This window comes from Canis lupus, chromosome 20 (genome assembly GCF_011100685.1).
Source record: "Canis lupus familiaris isolate Mischka breed German Shepherd chromosome 20, alternate assembly UU_Cfam_GSD_1.0, whole genome shotgun sequence".
Taxonomy (NCBI): domain Eukaryota; kingdom Metazoa; phylum Chordata; class Mammalia; order Carnivora; family Canidae; genus Canis; species Canis lupus.
The window spans coordinates 45,514,775-45,528,572 of NC_049241.1; the positions used below are offsets into that span (position 1 = coordinate 45,514,775).

General features: G+C 58.2%; 1 protein-coding gene across 8 annotated transcripts in view; it reads right to left on the minus strand.

Annotated features, from left to right (window-relative positions):
* FCHO1 (FCH and mu domain containing endocytic adaptor 1) overlaps nt 1-13,798 on the minus strand; it is a 26,892-nt gene continuing 13,094 nt past the window's right edge. For 5 of the 8 annotated variants that reach the window (XM_038566881.1, XM_038566886.1, XM_038566884.1 and 2 more), the window contains 22 exons: nt 13,391-13,543; nt 13,042-13,146; nt 11,722-11,820; nt 11,533-11,629; nt 10,313-10,357; nt 10,121-10,199; nt 9,594-9,618; nt 9,170-9,227; nt 8,545-8,723; nt 8,436-8,460; nt 7,997-8,048; nt 7,356-7,447; nt 6,714-6,989; nt 4,913-5,025; nt 4,713-4,800; nt 4,458-4,566; nt 3,585-3,740; nt 3,105-3,237; nt 2,483-2,682; nt 1,219-1,274; nt 704-868; nt 1-288 (listed from right to left, as the gene is read on the minus strand). In XM_038566881.1, coding sequence (XP_038422809.1) covers nt 266-288; nt 704-868; nt 1,219-1,274; nt 2,483-2,682; nt 3,105-3,237; nt 3,585-3,740; nt 4,458-4,566; nt 4,713-4,800; nt 4,913-5,025; nt 6,714-6,989; nt 7,356-7,447; nt 7,997-8,048; nt 8,436-8,460; nt 8,545-8,723; nt 9,170-9,227; nt 9,594-9,618; nt 10,121-10,199; nt 10,313-10,357; nt 11,533-11,629; nt 11,722-11,820; nt 13,042-13,146; nt 13,391-13,543 — 2,328 coding nt within the window. In that variant the 3' untranslated portion in view covers nt 1-265. The remainder of the gene's footprint in view (nt 289-703; nt 869-1,218; nt 1,275-2,482; nt 2,683-3,104; nt 3,238-3,584; nt 3,741-4,457; nt 4,567-4,712; nt 4,801-4,912; nt 5,026-6,713; nt 6,990-7,355; nt 7,448-7,996; nt 8,049-8,435; nt 8,461-8,544; nt 8,724-9,169; nt 9,228-9,593; nt 9,619-10,120; nt 10,200-10,312; nt 10,358-11,532; nt 11,630-11,721; nt 11,821-13,041; nt 13,147-13,390; nt 13,544-13,798) is intronic. The other 3 variants (XM_038566883.1, XM_038566888.1, XM_038566887.1) reach the window with 3 other exon arrangements.

Consider the following 13,798-nt stretch of genomic DNA (forward strand, 5'->3'; position numbering starts at 1 on the left):
AAAGGCTTATTTATTTTATTAGAAAATAAAGTTTATTCAAAGAACATTAAAAGTCCAAGGACCTGCATGGGAATTGGCTTGCACAGGAGTGGGTCTCCGGCTCAGCCAGGCTGGGTGTGGGGCTCCTCTGCACAGAGTCAGGGCCCCCCCACCCAGGGAGGCCGGGGTGGGATCCCAGGATCCGGCAGGAAGGCAGGGATGAGTCAGCGAGCACCAGGACGCAGTGCAGAGCTGGGGCCAGCCGTGCTGGTCGGCCTCTGCAGGCTCAGCAGCTTACCAGGTACATCCCTGTGGGCAGGGTGCCATGAGCGGAAGGAAGGGGGGGGCGTCCCTTGCCCCTACCCTGGGATCTCCCAATCCTCTTCGAAACACCCCTGTGCTCACTATCCCCACTGCCCCATGGGCCCCAGCAACCCCTAGTGGTGGCCGGAGGATGGGGGGGGCAGTGTGGCTTCTGGCTGCCTGCCTTGGGTCCTTGCCAGGATGCCCCACAAGGGCCCTTCGATCCCTCCCACTGAGGCCCTGACTAGCCCTCCCCACCAGCACCTACCATCCTGGGTCTCCAGAGCCCAGCCCCCACCAACCTTCCCAAACACCCCAGATGCCTCCCCCACATCCCCACACCCTGGCAGAAGTAGGGGGTGGGCCTCAGGGCCCGGAAGGGTCTGGACTCCAGAGTAAGCAGCAGCAGGGGCGGGAGTACCTGTAGCAAACCTCCTCTTTACAAGTGACATGCGGTAGCCACTGCCCACCAACTCCAGGTCCACGCCGGACAGAGTGGTCCCCTCGCTGGTGAACTGGGCGGCCACAGGGCTGGGTGTGCTGGGCCCCGAGCACGGCTCCCAGCTGGCAGATAGGTGGCCAGAGCCTGGGGAGGCCTGAGGTCAGCCGTGCCCCAGCCTCAGCCCCAGTCCTGCAGTGACCTGGGCTCTCCCAAGCCCTTTGCTCTGTGTCTGTTGCCTCTATCTGCCTCTTCTGACCTCCTCGTGTGCCCCTGCACCCTTCTCCTTTGGCCCCCTCAGGGCTATGTGTAAATTGCAAAGGAGTCCTGCCTCAGGGCCTTTGTACCTGCTGGGTCTGCCCCACTTCTTTTCCCACAGCTTTGTCAAAGCCCTTTTAAGCTCTTCTCCATGTCTACTTTCTCAGCCAGCATACCCTCAACCTGAACCCACCCCTCCCCTCCCCCACCCCATGATCTCATGCACAATCATAACTCACCCCCTGCTTCAGACACATCTGGCAGCTTCCAAAGGAGCCGCTTCTCCTCCAGATTCCTGGCATCAAGAAAAGCTTAGTCACGTCTCTCCTAGAGAGGACCTTGGGAGTCAAGGGTCCCAGCTCAGTCATCTCTCAGCTACATTAACCCAGCCAGGCAGGTCTTCTCCCTCACCTCAGTTTCCCCATCTGTAAGATGGGTGTGGGATATAGAGTAGCTGGCCCCCCAGGACCCCATGGCCTTACAGCTTTTTTTTAGATAATGCACTTAGTCCTTTAAGTCTGGCTTCTCGGGACACCTGGGTGGCTCATTTGGTTGAGCGGCTGCCTTTGGCTCAGGTTAGGGTCCTGAGGTCCTGGGATCAAGCCCTGCATGAAGCTCTGCTCAGCAGGGGGCTGGCTTCTCCCTCTCCCTCTCCCTCTCCCTCTTGCTCCCCCTGCTCCAGCTCTCTCTTTCTGTCAAATAAACAAATAAAATTAAAAAAAAAAGAAAGAAAGAAAAGGGACGCCTGTGTGACTCAGCCATTGAGCGCCTGCCTTTGGCTCAGGGTATGATCCTGGGGTCTGGGATCGAGTCCCACATCGGGCTCCCTATGGGGAGCCTGCTTCTCCCTCTGCCTGTGTCTCTGCCTCTCTCTCTCTGTGTGTCTCTCATGAAAGATAAGTAAAATCTTAAAAAAAAAATCTGGCTTCTTCAGGGCGCCTGGGTGGCTCAGTTGATTAAGCATCTGCCTTTGGTTTGGGTCATGATCTCTGGGTCCTAGGATTAAGCCCTGTGAGCTCAGCAGGGAGTCTGCTCCTCCCTCTGCCTCCCCCCCACCCCCATTCTCTCTCTCTTTCAAATGAATAGGTAAAGTCTTAAAAAAAAAAAAAAAGTCAGGCTTCCTTAGGGCAGAGAGTGGGCAGCTGAGTTCAAATCCTGGTGTGACCCCAGATTAAGTGACTAGCCTCCCTCTGCCTCAGTTCCCCTCCATAAAGGGGGATGATGGCAGTCCACACCTCAAGGTGGTCCACACCCAGAAACCCTGAGCCAGTCCTTGTATGTAGAGCACATAGAACATGCCTGACACGCAGGAAGCTGCCGGTGTCCAATATTATTATTTTTAATAATGTCACCCCTAGCTCTAAGCAAGGTGAGCTCACACTGCATGGTCGGACCTACGGTGGACCCTATAGGTCCTTTAGATGCTCTCCTAGCATCATGGAGAGGTCTGGGAGGCTTCTAGGGTCACTGTTGGGCCTCCTTTGGCCTCCCCCACGCCCTCACCAAGTGGCGGCCGGCTGTAGGCGGATGTTGGTCACAGGCTCGCCGACAGGCAGCAGGATCTGGACATTGGTGAGTGGTGTGGGCACGGCTGTGGCACCGGGCCGGTAGCTGTACTCCACTGAGACCTGAGTGAGGGTCGCCCCGCACTGCCAGTGGGCGCTCAGCTGTAGAGGCACGGACTGGGGACCCGGGCGAGAGAACTAGGAGGAGCGAGGACAGGAGAGAGGACACAGCTTAGGCCGTCCTGTCCTGCCACGCGGTGCGCGACGCAACCACCCTGACCCTGCCTGGCACGCAGCGTGTCAGAGCTGACTCGGGGCGGCATATACCACCCCTCGGACCTCTTCCTTTCTCCTCAGGCAGATTTTAGAGCCCAGTCTGTCTGATACCACGTTTCCAGCAGAGGGCAGGAGAATGCCTCGTTCTGAGACTTGTGGCCCAGTGGGCGCCTGGGCAGGGGGTCCAGGGATGGGGCCTCTTCTGATTTACACTCTGGCGCCCCCACCACCACCCCCCTGCACGAATGGGGCCCGGGCCTCCCCCCAGGCCCTCCCCAGCCACCAGCCACGGGCTCCCTCCCAGCCCACCCGGCTCCCCGCCCCATCCCATCCACGCGGCCCACCTGGTACCGCAGCAGCACGACGTTGTAGTAGGAGGCAGCGGGGTTCTGCTCTGCCTGGCGCTGCAGGGCCTCCGTCAGAGCCCCCATGTTGAGCCAGAAGTCTTTGGTCTCAGGGTCGCTCTGGGAGGGGTCGCTACAGAGACCAGGAACCATGACCCCAACCTCCGGGGGACACCTTCCCCAGGCCCTCAGCAGCTGACCTACCCCTAGGGCTTCCTGCAGGTGCACATTCCCAGGTCCACCTTGGGCCCAGTCAAGCATGTCTCCCGGGGCGGAGGGGGGGGTAGGTGGGAGGGGTAGGTGGGTGGGTGGGTGGGAAGCGAAGAAGGAAAGAAGAGTGAGGTCCGGGAAGGAGACTGATCGGCCCAGGGCCATGCGGCAGATCCCAGGAGGCAGGGCCGGGCGTCCCAGGCAGGGAGCTCCTGGCCCCCACCAGCCTCTGGGCCCCCCTGCCTCTGACCCCCGCTCCTCCTGGAGTACCTGAAGAGCAGGTCAGCGTTGGGCTGGTAGTGCTCGATGGCGGACGTGTGCACGAGGCGGAAGCTGAGGACAGGTGGGGGTGGGGTCGCGCTGAACACACGCACGATGCCAGCCGGGAAGGTCATGGTCAGTTCCCCAGATACTCGAGCCAGGCAGCTGGGGGGTGGCCGGGGGGCGGTGAGGAGACTGGGTGTGGGCTCAGGGCTCAGGGCTCCACTGGCACTTCATCCTCCCCTCTCTCCCGGCTCCACTGGAGCCCCTCAGAAGATGCCAGGCCCCAACCATGCCCAGCATCCTTACTCCCACCATTCCCTCCTCGTGTCCTTGCCTGGACAGCGATCCAGGCAGCAGGAAGAAACCACACTAGGCTGAAGGAGGCAGGGGCATCCCCTTCCCTAGCTCTCTTTTCCCCTAGGCCACCAGGAAGCTTGAAGCAAAACATTCAGCCATATAACTGTCCCCACCTTGGGTTTCAGGTCTAATACCTTCCCCTTTGTGATTTGATCTTAAGGTTTTTCCTCTGGCACTGCCCCCAGATTATTCCTGGCCCCTCAACTCACCCTTAACCCAGCCCTCCAAGGACATGGCCTCTGGCCTCATGGTCTTCATTCAGTGTGATGCCCAGAGCAGCCTCAGAGGAGGTGCTCTGAACTATGGTTACGAGGTCTAGCGCTCGTCAGACACCCTCCATGGCTCCCACTGCCCCCAGGACAGGGGCCTGGTTGCTTGGCTCAGAGTTTGAGGCCCTTCCATGGTAAATCAGGTCACGAAATACACCTGAGGGCTGCCTCTCCTGGAACCCAGACCCACAGGCCCCAGAGAGTCCTGTTTATCCCCTGTCATCATTTGCACTGTCCCCTCATCACTGCGTACCTGGGGCTGTGACCTCGAAAGTAGGCATGGACATATTCTGTGAAGGCAGTGGCTACAGGCAAGGCATCCTGGGAGCCCAGGACCACGGGGCTGGGTCCCCGGGAGACTCCTGGTGGGAATGGGGACAGACAGAGTGGGCCCAGGTCCCAGGCTCCAGAACCCACCTTCTGCCAGCAGGGCCTCCAAGGCATCACTTAGCCACCCACCCAGGGCCAGAGAGGGTGGGAGTGAGGCCCAGAGAGGGGCCCACCGTACCGTGTCCCGTCTGTGATGAGAAGCTGGGCCGGTCCGAGAGGGTGCTGGTGGTGGAGGAGCCCAGTGGGGAGGGGCTCAGAGACCGGGACTGGGGAAGGAGACAGGCCAGGCTGTGACTGCCCAGGAGCAGCACCCCGATGCTGCCCACCCCCTACCAAAGGCGCCCCCCACCCCACTCCTGCCGAGCTCCCTCACCCTACCAGGTCCCCGTTGCTGCGTGTGAGGGGGCAGGACACCTTCCTGGTGCGGGCTCTCCGGGGTGGGGCCGCCAGGCCTTCTCTGGCTGCAAGGTCAGCAGGTACAGGCATCAGGTCTGGGGAGTGAGTGTGATACAGCTCTACAGCTGAGATGCTCCAGGCCTCAGGCCTCCCCAGAAAAGGCACTCGGGCCAACACTGGGAGTCGGGCTTATTTTGGGGAGACCTCCTGGGTCTGCCGACAAAGTGCCAGACAGGACGGCAGAGGCCATCTGCAACCCTGAGCCTCCCAGACACCGGTCTGATGGCCCAATAACTGAGTGAGGGCTGGGAGGCCAGGACAACACGGGGTGGGGGGATCAGCAGAGGGTTTTTATCCACCATCAGTGATTCTGTGACCATCATCCTCTCTGCGAGTGTGCAGGAGTCTCCATATCTGACCTGGGTCTGGCCCACTAAGGTCACTAATCACTGCCTAACACTCAGGGCCTTGCTCTATTCCATCTACGGACGCTTACTCGCCACCCCCTCCCCTCCACCTACACCCCAGGTGTGCTCCTCTCTACCCCAGGGCTCCTCAATGGCACTGCTGTGACACCTGCTAGATGTCCCCAGTATCCATCTCCCTAGCGGTGACAATCTACTATCAGTGGTGACACTGCCAAGTGTCCCGTGGGGGCAGAACTGGCCTGGTTGAGAACCCCAGTTCTAGAGTGAAGCTCAGACAACTCCACTTGACTAGTCTCCAAGGGTGGTCTACACTCACTCCCCTGGGGCCTCCCTTGAACCAGCTCCAAACCGGCTCTTTCTCTAATCAAGGATGGTGCCAAACACCCCTGTCGCCACTGCTGGGGACCTCATGTGGTCCCAGCCCACAGCCCTCTCTGACCCAGCCCCCCCCACCTCTTCCTCCCAACCTGCAGCCCTGCCCCAGCTCACCCTGGGCCCTTCTGGGTGGCCTCCCCTCCTGCTTCACACAGCTGCCTGCGGGTTGCTCCAGTCTGGCCTCCCCTGAACTCAGGGTCCACTATGCACCTGACGTCTAAAGGCCCAGTCTCAACATGCCCCCTTCCAGCCACTTCTGCCCCACGTTTCCTGGCCCTTCTGCCCCTCCTTGGAAGAGTGGCCAGCTGCCTCCAAGCCCTCCACCCTGACTCCTGTGCTCTCTCACCCCTCCCTGTACCTGCGTGCCTGCTTCTCCTCACTGTTACCCCATCACCACTTCCCTGGACTCACTCACCTCCCTCGTCTCCAGTCCCCATCATCACCCCCAGGTGGACAGAGGGACCCCAGTCTGAGTCAGGTGTCATCCTTGTTCAGCTCACAGCCCTCCCCTCTGTGGTGCAGGCCTCACTAGGTGTAAAACTCACATCACTCCCAGAGACCACCAGGTGCTGCTTGGACCCATCTCCCTTCTCTCTCCCCTTTTCGCTGTCATCACTCTGTTCCAGCCTCACCAGCCTCACCCCCCAGCTGTTCCTCAGAGGGCCTAGTAGGCTACGACCCCAGGGCCTTTGCACAGGATGTGCCCTCTACTGGGAAGGCCATGCCTCCCATGTCCAAATGGCTCTTTCTTCACCTCTATCATGTTTTAGCTCAGAGGTCACCTCCTCAGGGAGGTTGCAACCTTCTGGGCCCTCATCAGGCACCTGCCACTTCCACCTCATTAAATATCCAGCTCACTGTTGTCTCTGCAAGGGGGAGGGTTCTGGGCTGTGTCCCCAGCACCCCATCCAGGCCCTGGCCACAGCAGGCGCTCGGTCTTCCCCACCCAGGGCTCTGATAACTCTGACTCCTGGACTCACCTCCTCCAGCCACAGCCTCCAGCCCCCAGGGACCCGGGGATGGGGCGAGGGGCTGTGGCGAGTCCGACGCTGGCAGGGGCCGTGTCCCCCTCGACTCGGAGGCCGGTGCCCTATAGCTAGGTGGGCTCTGCGGGGTGCCCGGGCGGGGGACCCAGGAATCCGGGGAGGGGCCGGGCGCCACGTGGGATGGCGAGTCCAGGCCGGAGTCCTCCACATTCTCGGGCGACGAGGAGGAGAAAGGTGAGGGGCTGGAGGTGAAGCCGAGGCTGCTGGAGCCTGGAGGGGGGGCGGGGGTGCCAGCTCCAGACCCCGCCCACACGGAGGCCCGGCCTTCCGCCTGCGGGCCACGCCCACTCGAAGCCGCGCCCACCCCGGCCACACCCGGCCACGCCCCTCTCGCTGCTGCTCCGCCCATCCAGCCGCAGTCCCGACACCACCGAGGCCTCAGCCTCTCGCCGGCCCCGCCCACTCAGGCTGTGGCCCCGCCTACCAGCCCATGGACCGGCCTACCTTCTCAGTGACCCACACAGGACCCTCACGGGCTCCCTCCAGCCTGGCCCACCCTCCCACCTACCCTTGCAACAGCCCCGCCCAGCCGCCTGCCAACCGAGGCTGTGCCCCAGAAGCCCCTACCCCCATCACCTGTAAAGTCTTCGTGGTCAAAGGCCGACTCCAGGGGCGGCCCAAAGAGGTTCTTGGAAAACTGCTCATCTGACTGCAGCTTCTCTGCACAGCTGTGGACGAAGTGGACAGGAAGGATAGTTTCTATCGCTTCTATGCTTCCCCCCCACCCCCAGGGCCTTTGCACAGGCTGCTCTTGGTCCTGACCTCCGACCCCCCACTTTTCCTGAGGCCACATCCTGCTCTCTTCAAGGCTCAGCTCCAAGTCCCCCTTCCCCACCCCCACTCCAGAGGACCCTCTGCCTCCTCAACTGAAGCTGCCCCCTGGTATCTTCCACCCACCACATTGCCTGCTTGAGTTTCTTTATAGCACCTGGAAGTACTGAACATTCTCTAACTTATTTGCTGTTCTTAAAATCCGTGCCACTAGAATGTGAATCTGAGAAGGAAGACCTGTCTTGGTCCTACGTCTCTGAACCCGGAATAGCACGAGTACACAAGAGGTGCTCAGTAAATGTTCATCAAATGAATAAGGAGTTCCTCAAAAACAGCATGCCCTCAACTCCCTGCCAGGCTGAGAGAAGGGGAGGAGGAGAGGAATTGGGGGTGGCCCCCACCTCCCCACTCATGTGGGCCATCTGTCCCACCCCTGTAGGACCCACCTGCTGGTTCTCGGGGCAGATCGAGGCCTCTGTGGTTTCCCAGTGGTGTCCCCTGTGAGAGATGCACCTCCCTGAGCCTTCCTCTCGCCCTGTCTGCTGTGCCCCCACCCCTACCCCCCGCCACAGAACAAGAGACTAAGGCGTGGGGCTGTCCAGCCAGCTGCCCAAGGTGACTAGCAAGTCAGGCAAACAGGGATTTGAGCCTGAGCCAACCCGCCTCCAGGTTTTGGCTTCTTTCCCAGCCCTGCTCCTTCCTTCAGCTCTCATTTCATTCTCGTAATGACCCCATTTTATAGAAGAGACTGAGGGTCAGAGTGGGTAAGCAGCCTGCCCCAAGTCACACAGCAGAGCTGGGATTCAAACCACACTCACACGCCATGCCCAGCCTCCCCGCCACGTGCTCCTCCCCAAACCGAAGACCCTTTAACAGGCTGCTCACGTGAAGAATGACGTTTTATGGTGCCCTGTGGACAAAGTGGGTGGCATCAGGTCAGGTGCATCCCGCCAGCGCCATCAGCCCCACCCAGAACACCCCTCCTATGCCTCACCCCTGGGCCAGGAGGAAGGATGAGGCTGCCGGCTGTGGCCCTGAGTTGGGCAGCAGCTGCCTCAGGGCTGCAGGCCGGTGCCCCGGCAGGGGCAGGCTTGATGTGCACATAGAACTTTCGAGGCTCCTCATCATCGAAGTCGGAGTCACTGGAGGAAAAGCGGGAGGGCTCCGCCGCGCATGCGCCACAGTCAAGGGGCCAAGCAGATCCCAGGGTGGGGGTCTCAAAACCGCCCTCAAAACAGCCCTCAAAACCGCCCCTTCCTGCTCAGATCTTTCAATGCCCTACACGATCCCATCTCTCACCACCTGCTGCCTGGCCTGGCCACCGTGTTTTTGCTCCAAGCCTTTGCACCACGGTGCCCAGCCCTAACTCGCAAACTCATTCAGACGCTAAACCCCAACACCGGTGCCCCCTCCTCCAGGAAGCCCTCTGGGCTCTCCCTCTCTCCCTCTTGCTCAGCCCTGACCCCATGGGGCAGGTGTCTTTATTCTGCTTTGTCCACACCACAGGTTCCGGGCAGTTGGAACACAGAGAGGGTTGCTATTAGTGGAGGGAATCACTGCGGGCAGAGCTTTGTCCTTGCTGTGCCAATAGTTGCCCCCAGGGGGCGCAAGGAGGATATTATTCTGAGTCACATCAGGCCGGACAGTGAAACCTTCTTCATCCACTTCTGGACATGTCTAGGAGGACAAGCAGTGAGTCAGACTCCCCGCTACCGCACCTCCCCACTCGCCCTGCCACACCCCCTCCCACCTCTGGGCCCTGACTCAGACCTAAAAACAGCCCCAACGGCAGTAAGAGTATTCCCTGGCGCAAGCAGATTCTTGAGTGAACAGAGCATGCCTGTGCTAAGGTGGTGAGACTGGCAAATTGAAGCTAAGTGAGGACATCGGTCCCTCCCATGTGGCCCACAGGAGTCTGCAACTGAGATGAGATTGAGCCCCACCAGCTCCATGCCTGGCTTCCAGGCTTGGGGTCAAGGTGGGATTGAACCCCTCCCACTTGCGCCCCCCCCCCACACCCCCGGTCCCTCCCATAGTACTCACCCCTGAATTGGGCTCCAGGGAATCTCTGGGGATGGAGAAAGAGATGCTCATGTCAGCCCTCCCACTTCATCTGCATGCCCCCAACACCCAACACTGGACATGGCACCCGGGGGGCAGCCCCTGGGCTGTGATATTGTCTTGAGCTAGTCCTCCAGGTGATGGGGCCGAGAGGTTTGCTTGGAGCTGGGGGTAGTGAGTCTGGAGTTAGCTGAGCACAGGGTGTTTTCAAACAGCTTGGCAGGGGAGGGACCCTAGAGCTCATTTGAAGGGCTGGCTTGAGAAGGCAGGGAAGGTAGGAGCTAGCCTCAGCAGGGAAATACTAGGGCTAGCCTTGGCAAAGGAAGAATTTTGGACTAGGTTGGACAGTGGCAATAGTGGCCCGGGATGGAGGTTCTCCTGGGCCAGCCTGGAACAGGAATTCTCCGGGGCTACCCTCAGCAGGGAACTTCTGGGAGAGGATAGCTTGGGAAGAGGGAAGAGAACCCGGGCTAGTCTGGGCCCGGGCGGGGCAGGGGGTGCTTCCTCACACAGCTGCAGGTGGCTCCCGCTCCCGCCGGCTCAATCCTGGGAGGCGAAAGGCCTTGGCTCCCCGCAAACGTTTCATTGCTGAGAACAGATGAGGGGGATGCAGCTGAGCCCTGGAGGTGCCCCCTTTCATTCAGACCCGCCTTGCTCATCCCCACCGTCCAGCCTGGGCATCCAGGCCCAGACGTACTTGCCTTCCTGCAGGGCAGCCGCACTGTATGTCTCAAAATCCAAAGGCCCTGAGATAGGAGAGAGTGAGAAACTCAGCCTGGCTGGGAGACCGGGCCTGGGAAGGGGAGCAGTACATCCTCGGACTCGCAATGGCCCCTGGATCTGAGCTCAAGGCTACTCAGGGTCCAGCGCACAAGCCGAGATGCTGGAAGAGCCCCAGAGATGCTTGTGAGTGGGATGCGCCCTGGGTTCTGTCCTGCCTTGGGATGGACCGGAGAGGGTGATGCCTGAGTTCCTTTTTCTACTTCCAGCATTTCTCACAGGCACTTGAGTGGGTCAAGGGATGGACTACGAGTCTGTGCAGTGGACCGAACCTCAAGTGCCAATATGAGGAGCTGGGACTCTCTCCCAAAGGTGATGGGAGCCATGGAGGGTACATGAGCAGGAGCATAACAGATCTGCAGCCAGTGAAGAGCAAGAGTGGGGTCCCACACCAGGAGATACAGCCTGAGCCAGGGCTGCATTATAGAGACAGGAGGGATTAAGGACAGTTGTTAGTGACTGACTTGAGGACGTAAACTGTATACCAGCATTCATTGAATGCCTATTGTATGCTCAGCACACACTTTGCCCTTTATTGGCATCAAATTACTGAATATTCATAACTTCATTAGGTGGGAGTGATTATCAACCCCACTTTACTGATGAAGAAGCTGAGGCTCAGGGATGTCAACACAGACATCCAAGGTCATACAGCAAGCAATGAAGAAAAGACCAGACCCAGATCTGACCCCAAAACTTTCGCTCTCAACTCTTTCTAGATCCCTTATCTGGACATTTTTTTCAAACTGGTCCTTTGCTCACCAATCTCCAATGGCTCCCCTGGGCCCTCAGGGTAAAGTATGAACAGCTGGGCCTGGCATTCAAGGCCTGGTATCTGGTTGTAAGATTTATCCGTAAGATGAAGCATCAAAGGGGGCCTGACTGGCTCAGTTGGACAAGCATGTGACTCTTGATCTCGGGATCATGAGTCCAAGCCCCACATTGGGTGTAGAGATGACTTAAATATACTTATAGAAAAAAAGATGGACATCAAATCCTTTTCCTGTGTGGGCTGCAGAGATAGATTTGTCATTAGCCCATTTATCTGATGAGGACACCAGGGTGCACGGAGGATCAGTCCCCTGTTCCTTCCCTGCAGAGGTGGCCCCAGAACCCGACCCCCAGGGATGTCCCAACTCACCAGGCTTCTCCCGGCCCGTGCCCTTGCTCTCTGCAAACTTCCTCAGGAGCATCTCCACACTGACATTCTCTATGTTCTGCTTAAACTCCTCATGCACCTGGGCCGGGTGAATGAAGTGTGTGACTGGGTGCGGCCAGGGCCCCTTGCCTGGCACCCTTGACTTTGCTTCCTACCGCTGGCTCCACTCACCTGCCCAATCTGCACATGGGTGTCCTCCACCGAGTGGGCATAGGAGCCGAGCAGTGCCTTCATGTGCCGCAGGTGGGTCTCCTCCATGGCTTGGAAGCGCTGAGCCAGGAAGGGAGCAGAAAATGGGGAGGTGGAGGCCACAGGGAGTGGCCAGGTGACCCAGCCTGACTGATCAGAACGTTCCAACCCCCTGGCCTCAGTGACTGGTTTGGGGAAGACCCAAATGTCTTCCCTGGGACTTTTGCTAAAACTATGGGAAAGGAGACACTTTTACACGTCAAGACAATGGTAAACATATGGGTACTGCTGGCAGCCACTTTGCTGTGCACGTGTGCACACACACACACACACACACACACCCCTCTATATACGCCTAGGAGGGCATCTCTACATGGGAGGGAAGCCCCCGGGGAGGAAAACAGTCTCGAAAAGCAGAAAGGCAGAACTTTCTGCCAACACCATTTGAGTTCCTGGATCCAGCCATGCCTGAAGCTCTCCTCACAATCACAAACTTTTAGTCCCCTGGGTCTATAAATCTTCCTTGTCAGTTTGAATGAAGGTTTCTATCATTTACAACTACCAAAGTCAGGAAAAAAAATCTGATTCCTAATCCTGGGATTCCAATCTGCTTTTTTATACATTTTGGGTAGACAGAGTCCCAGAGAGGAACAGTGTCTCATAAAAACATTACATAGCTGGTAAAGAATAGAGACTGGAGCAGAACCCAGCTCTTTCGCCACCATGAACTGTCAGTAGGCTCTTGGCTTCTAACCCTGTCTATCCTGTTCAAAACCTTATTAGTAATGATAGAAATAGGGGAGCCTGGGTGGCTCAGTCGGTTCAGCATCCGACTCTTGATTTTGGCTCAGCTCATAATCTCAGTCATGAGATCTAGCCTTGCATCGGGCTCCTCACTGAGCATGAGATTCTCTCCCTCTCAAGCAAATAAATAAGTCTTTAAATAATAATAGAAACAACAACAGTAATACCTTCTAGAGTGGTTTCTATGCACCTCGTACTAGTCTGAAAACTTCACATGTAGGGACTCATTTAATCTCCACAAAAACTCTCTGAGGCAAGTACAATCACGGTTCCTATTTTACAGGTGGGGAAACTGAGGCACAAAAAGGCTTTGGCTTTTGAAATGATAATGGCAACCACAATCACAATAGCTAAGTGGCTCTAGACTTCTATGGTTTGAAACCTGTGATTCTAAGCCTCCTGGTAGTCGACGGTTTCAGAGGTTCTGGATTTCCAACGCCCGTAGATGCCGGGCCGGGGGCTGTGTGGGTCTCCAAGGTCCCGATGCCAGGTTCTTACCAGAGCTGAGTCCAGCATCTTCTGCTCAAAGTCAGTGCGGGCTGAGTTGTACTTCTCCACCGAGCGCCTCAGGCTCTCTGCCGCCTTCTTTGTTTTCGTCTCTGCCTACAAGACATAGGGAAGGGATGGGGATGGGAGGGGACACGCAGGCCATTTCTTCCCCCAGGGGCCCACCACCCAGCAGGTAGACTCCTTGGGGCACCCAGGGTGTGATGATCACAGAAGGTTCAATGACCAACGCTCTGTGATATGTCTTCATGCTCCCATCAGGCAGCCCTGGGGCCCCTTGGCACATTCCTCGGACCTGCGAGGGCCCACGGTGGCTGGGGACCTGTGCCTGGGGACCCACCTTGTCCATCTCCTTCTGGCTGGTGCTCTCCCTCCGCAGCCGCTCCTGGTCCATGCAACGGTTCAGGTAGTTCTCTCGGGACTTGGGCAGGAGCTGGCTGACACCTGCGAGGACCTGCACAGCGTCCAGGGTGCCCACTGCTTCCTCTTTGCACTGTGGGGATGGAGAAGGGGAGTGTGGGTAGCACCTGAAGCCCCCACTGGGGTGCAGGACCTGAGCAGACCGCAGGTATGTTTGGGAAGTGAAATTCCCAGCTTCCCAAATATTCTGTGGGGTTCCTGGTCCCACAGAGTACCTTGTATGAGTATTCTATTAATATCCAAAATCTTAGACATTCAAAAAAAAAAAAAAAAAAAAAAGGCTCCATGCCTAGCATGGAGCCCAACGCAGGGCTCAAAGTCACCACCC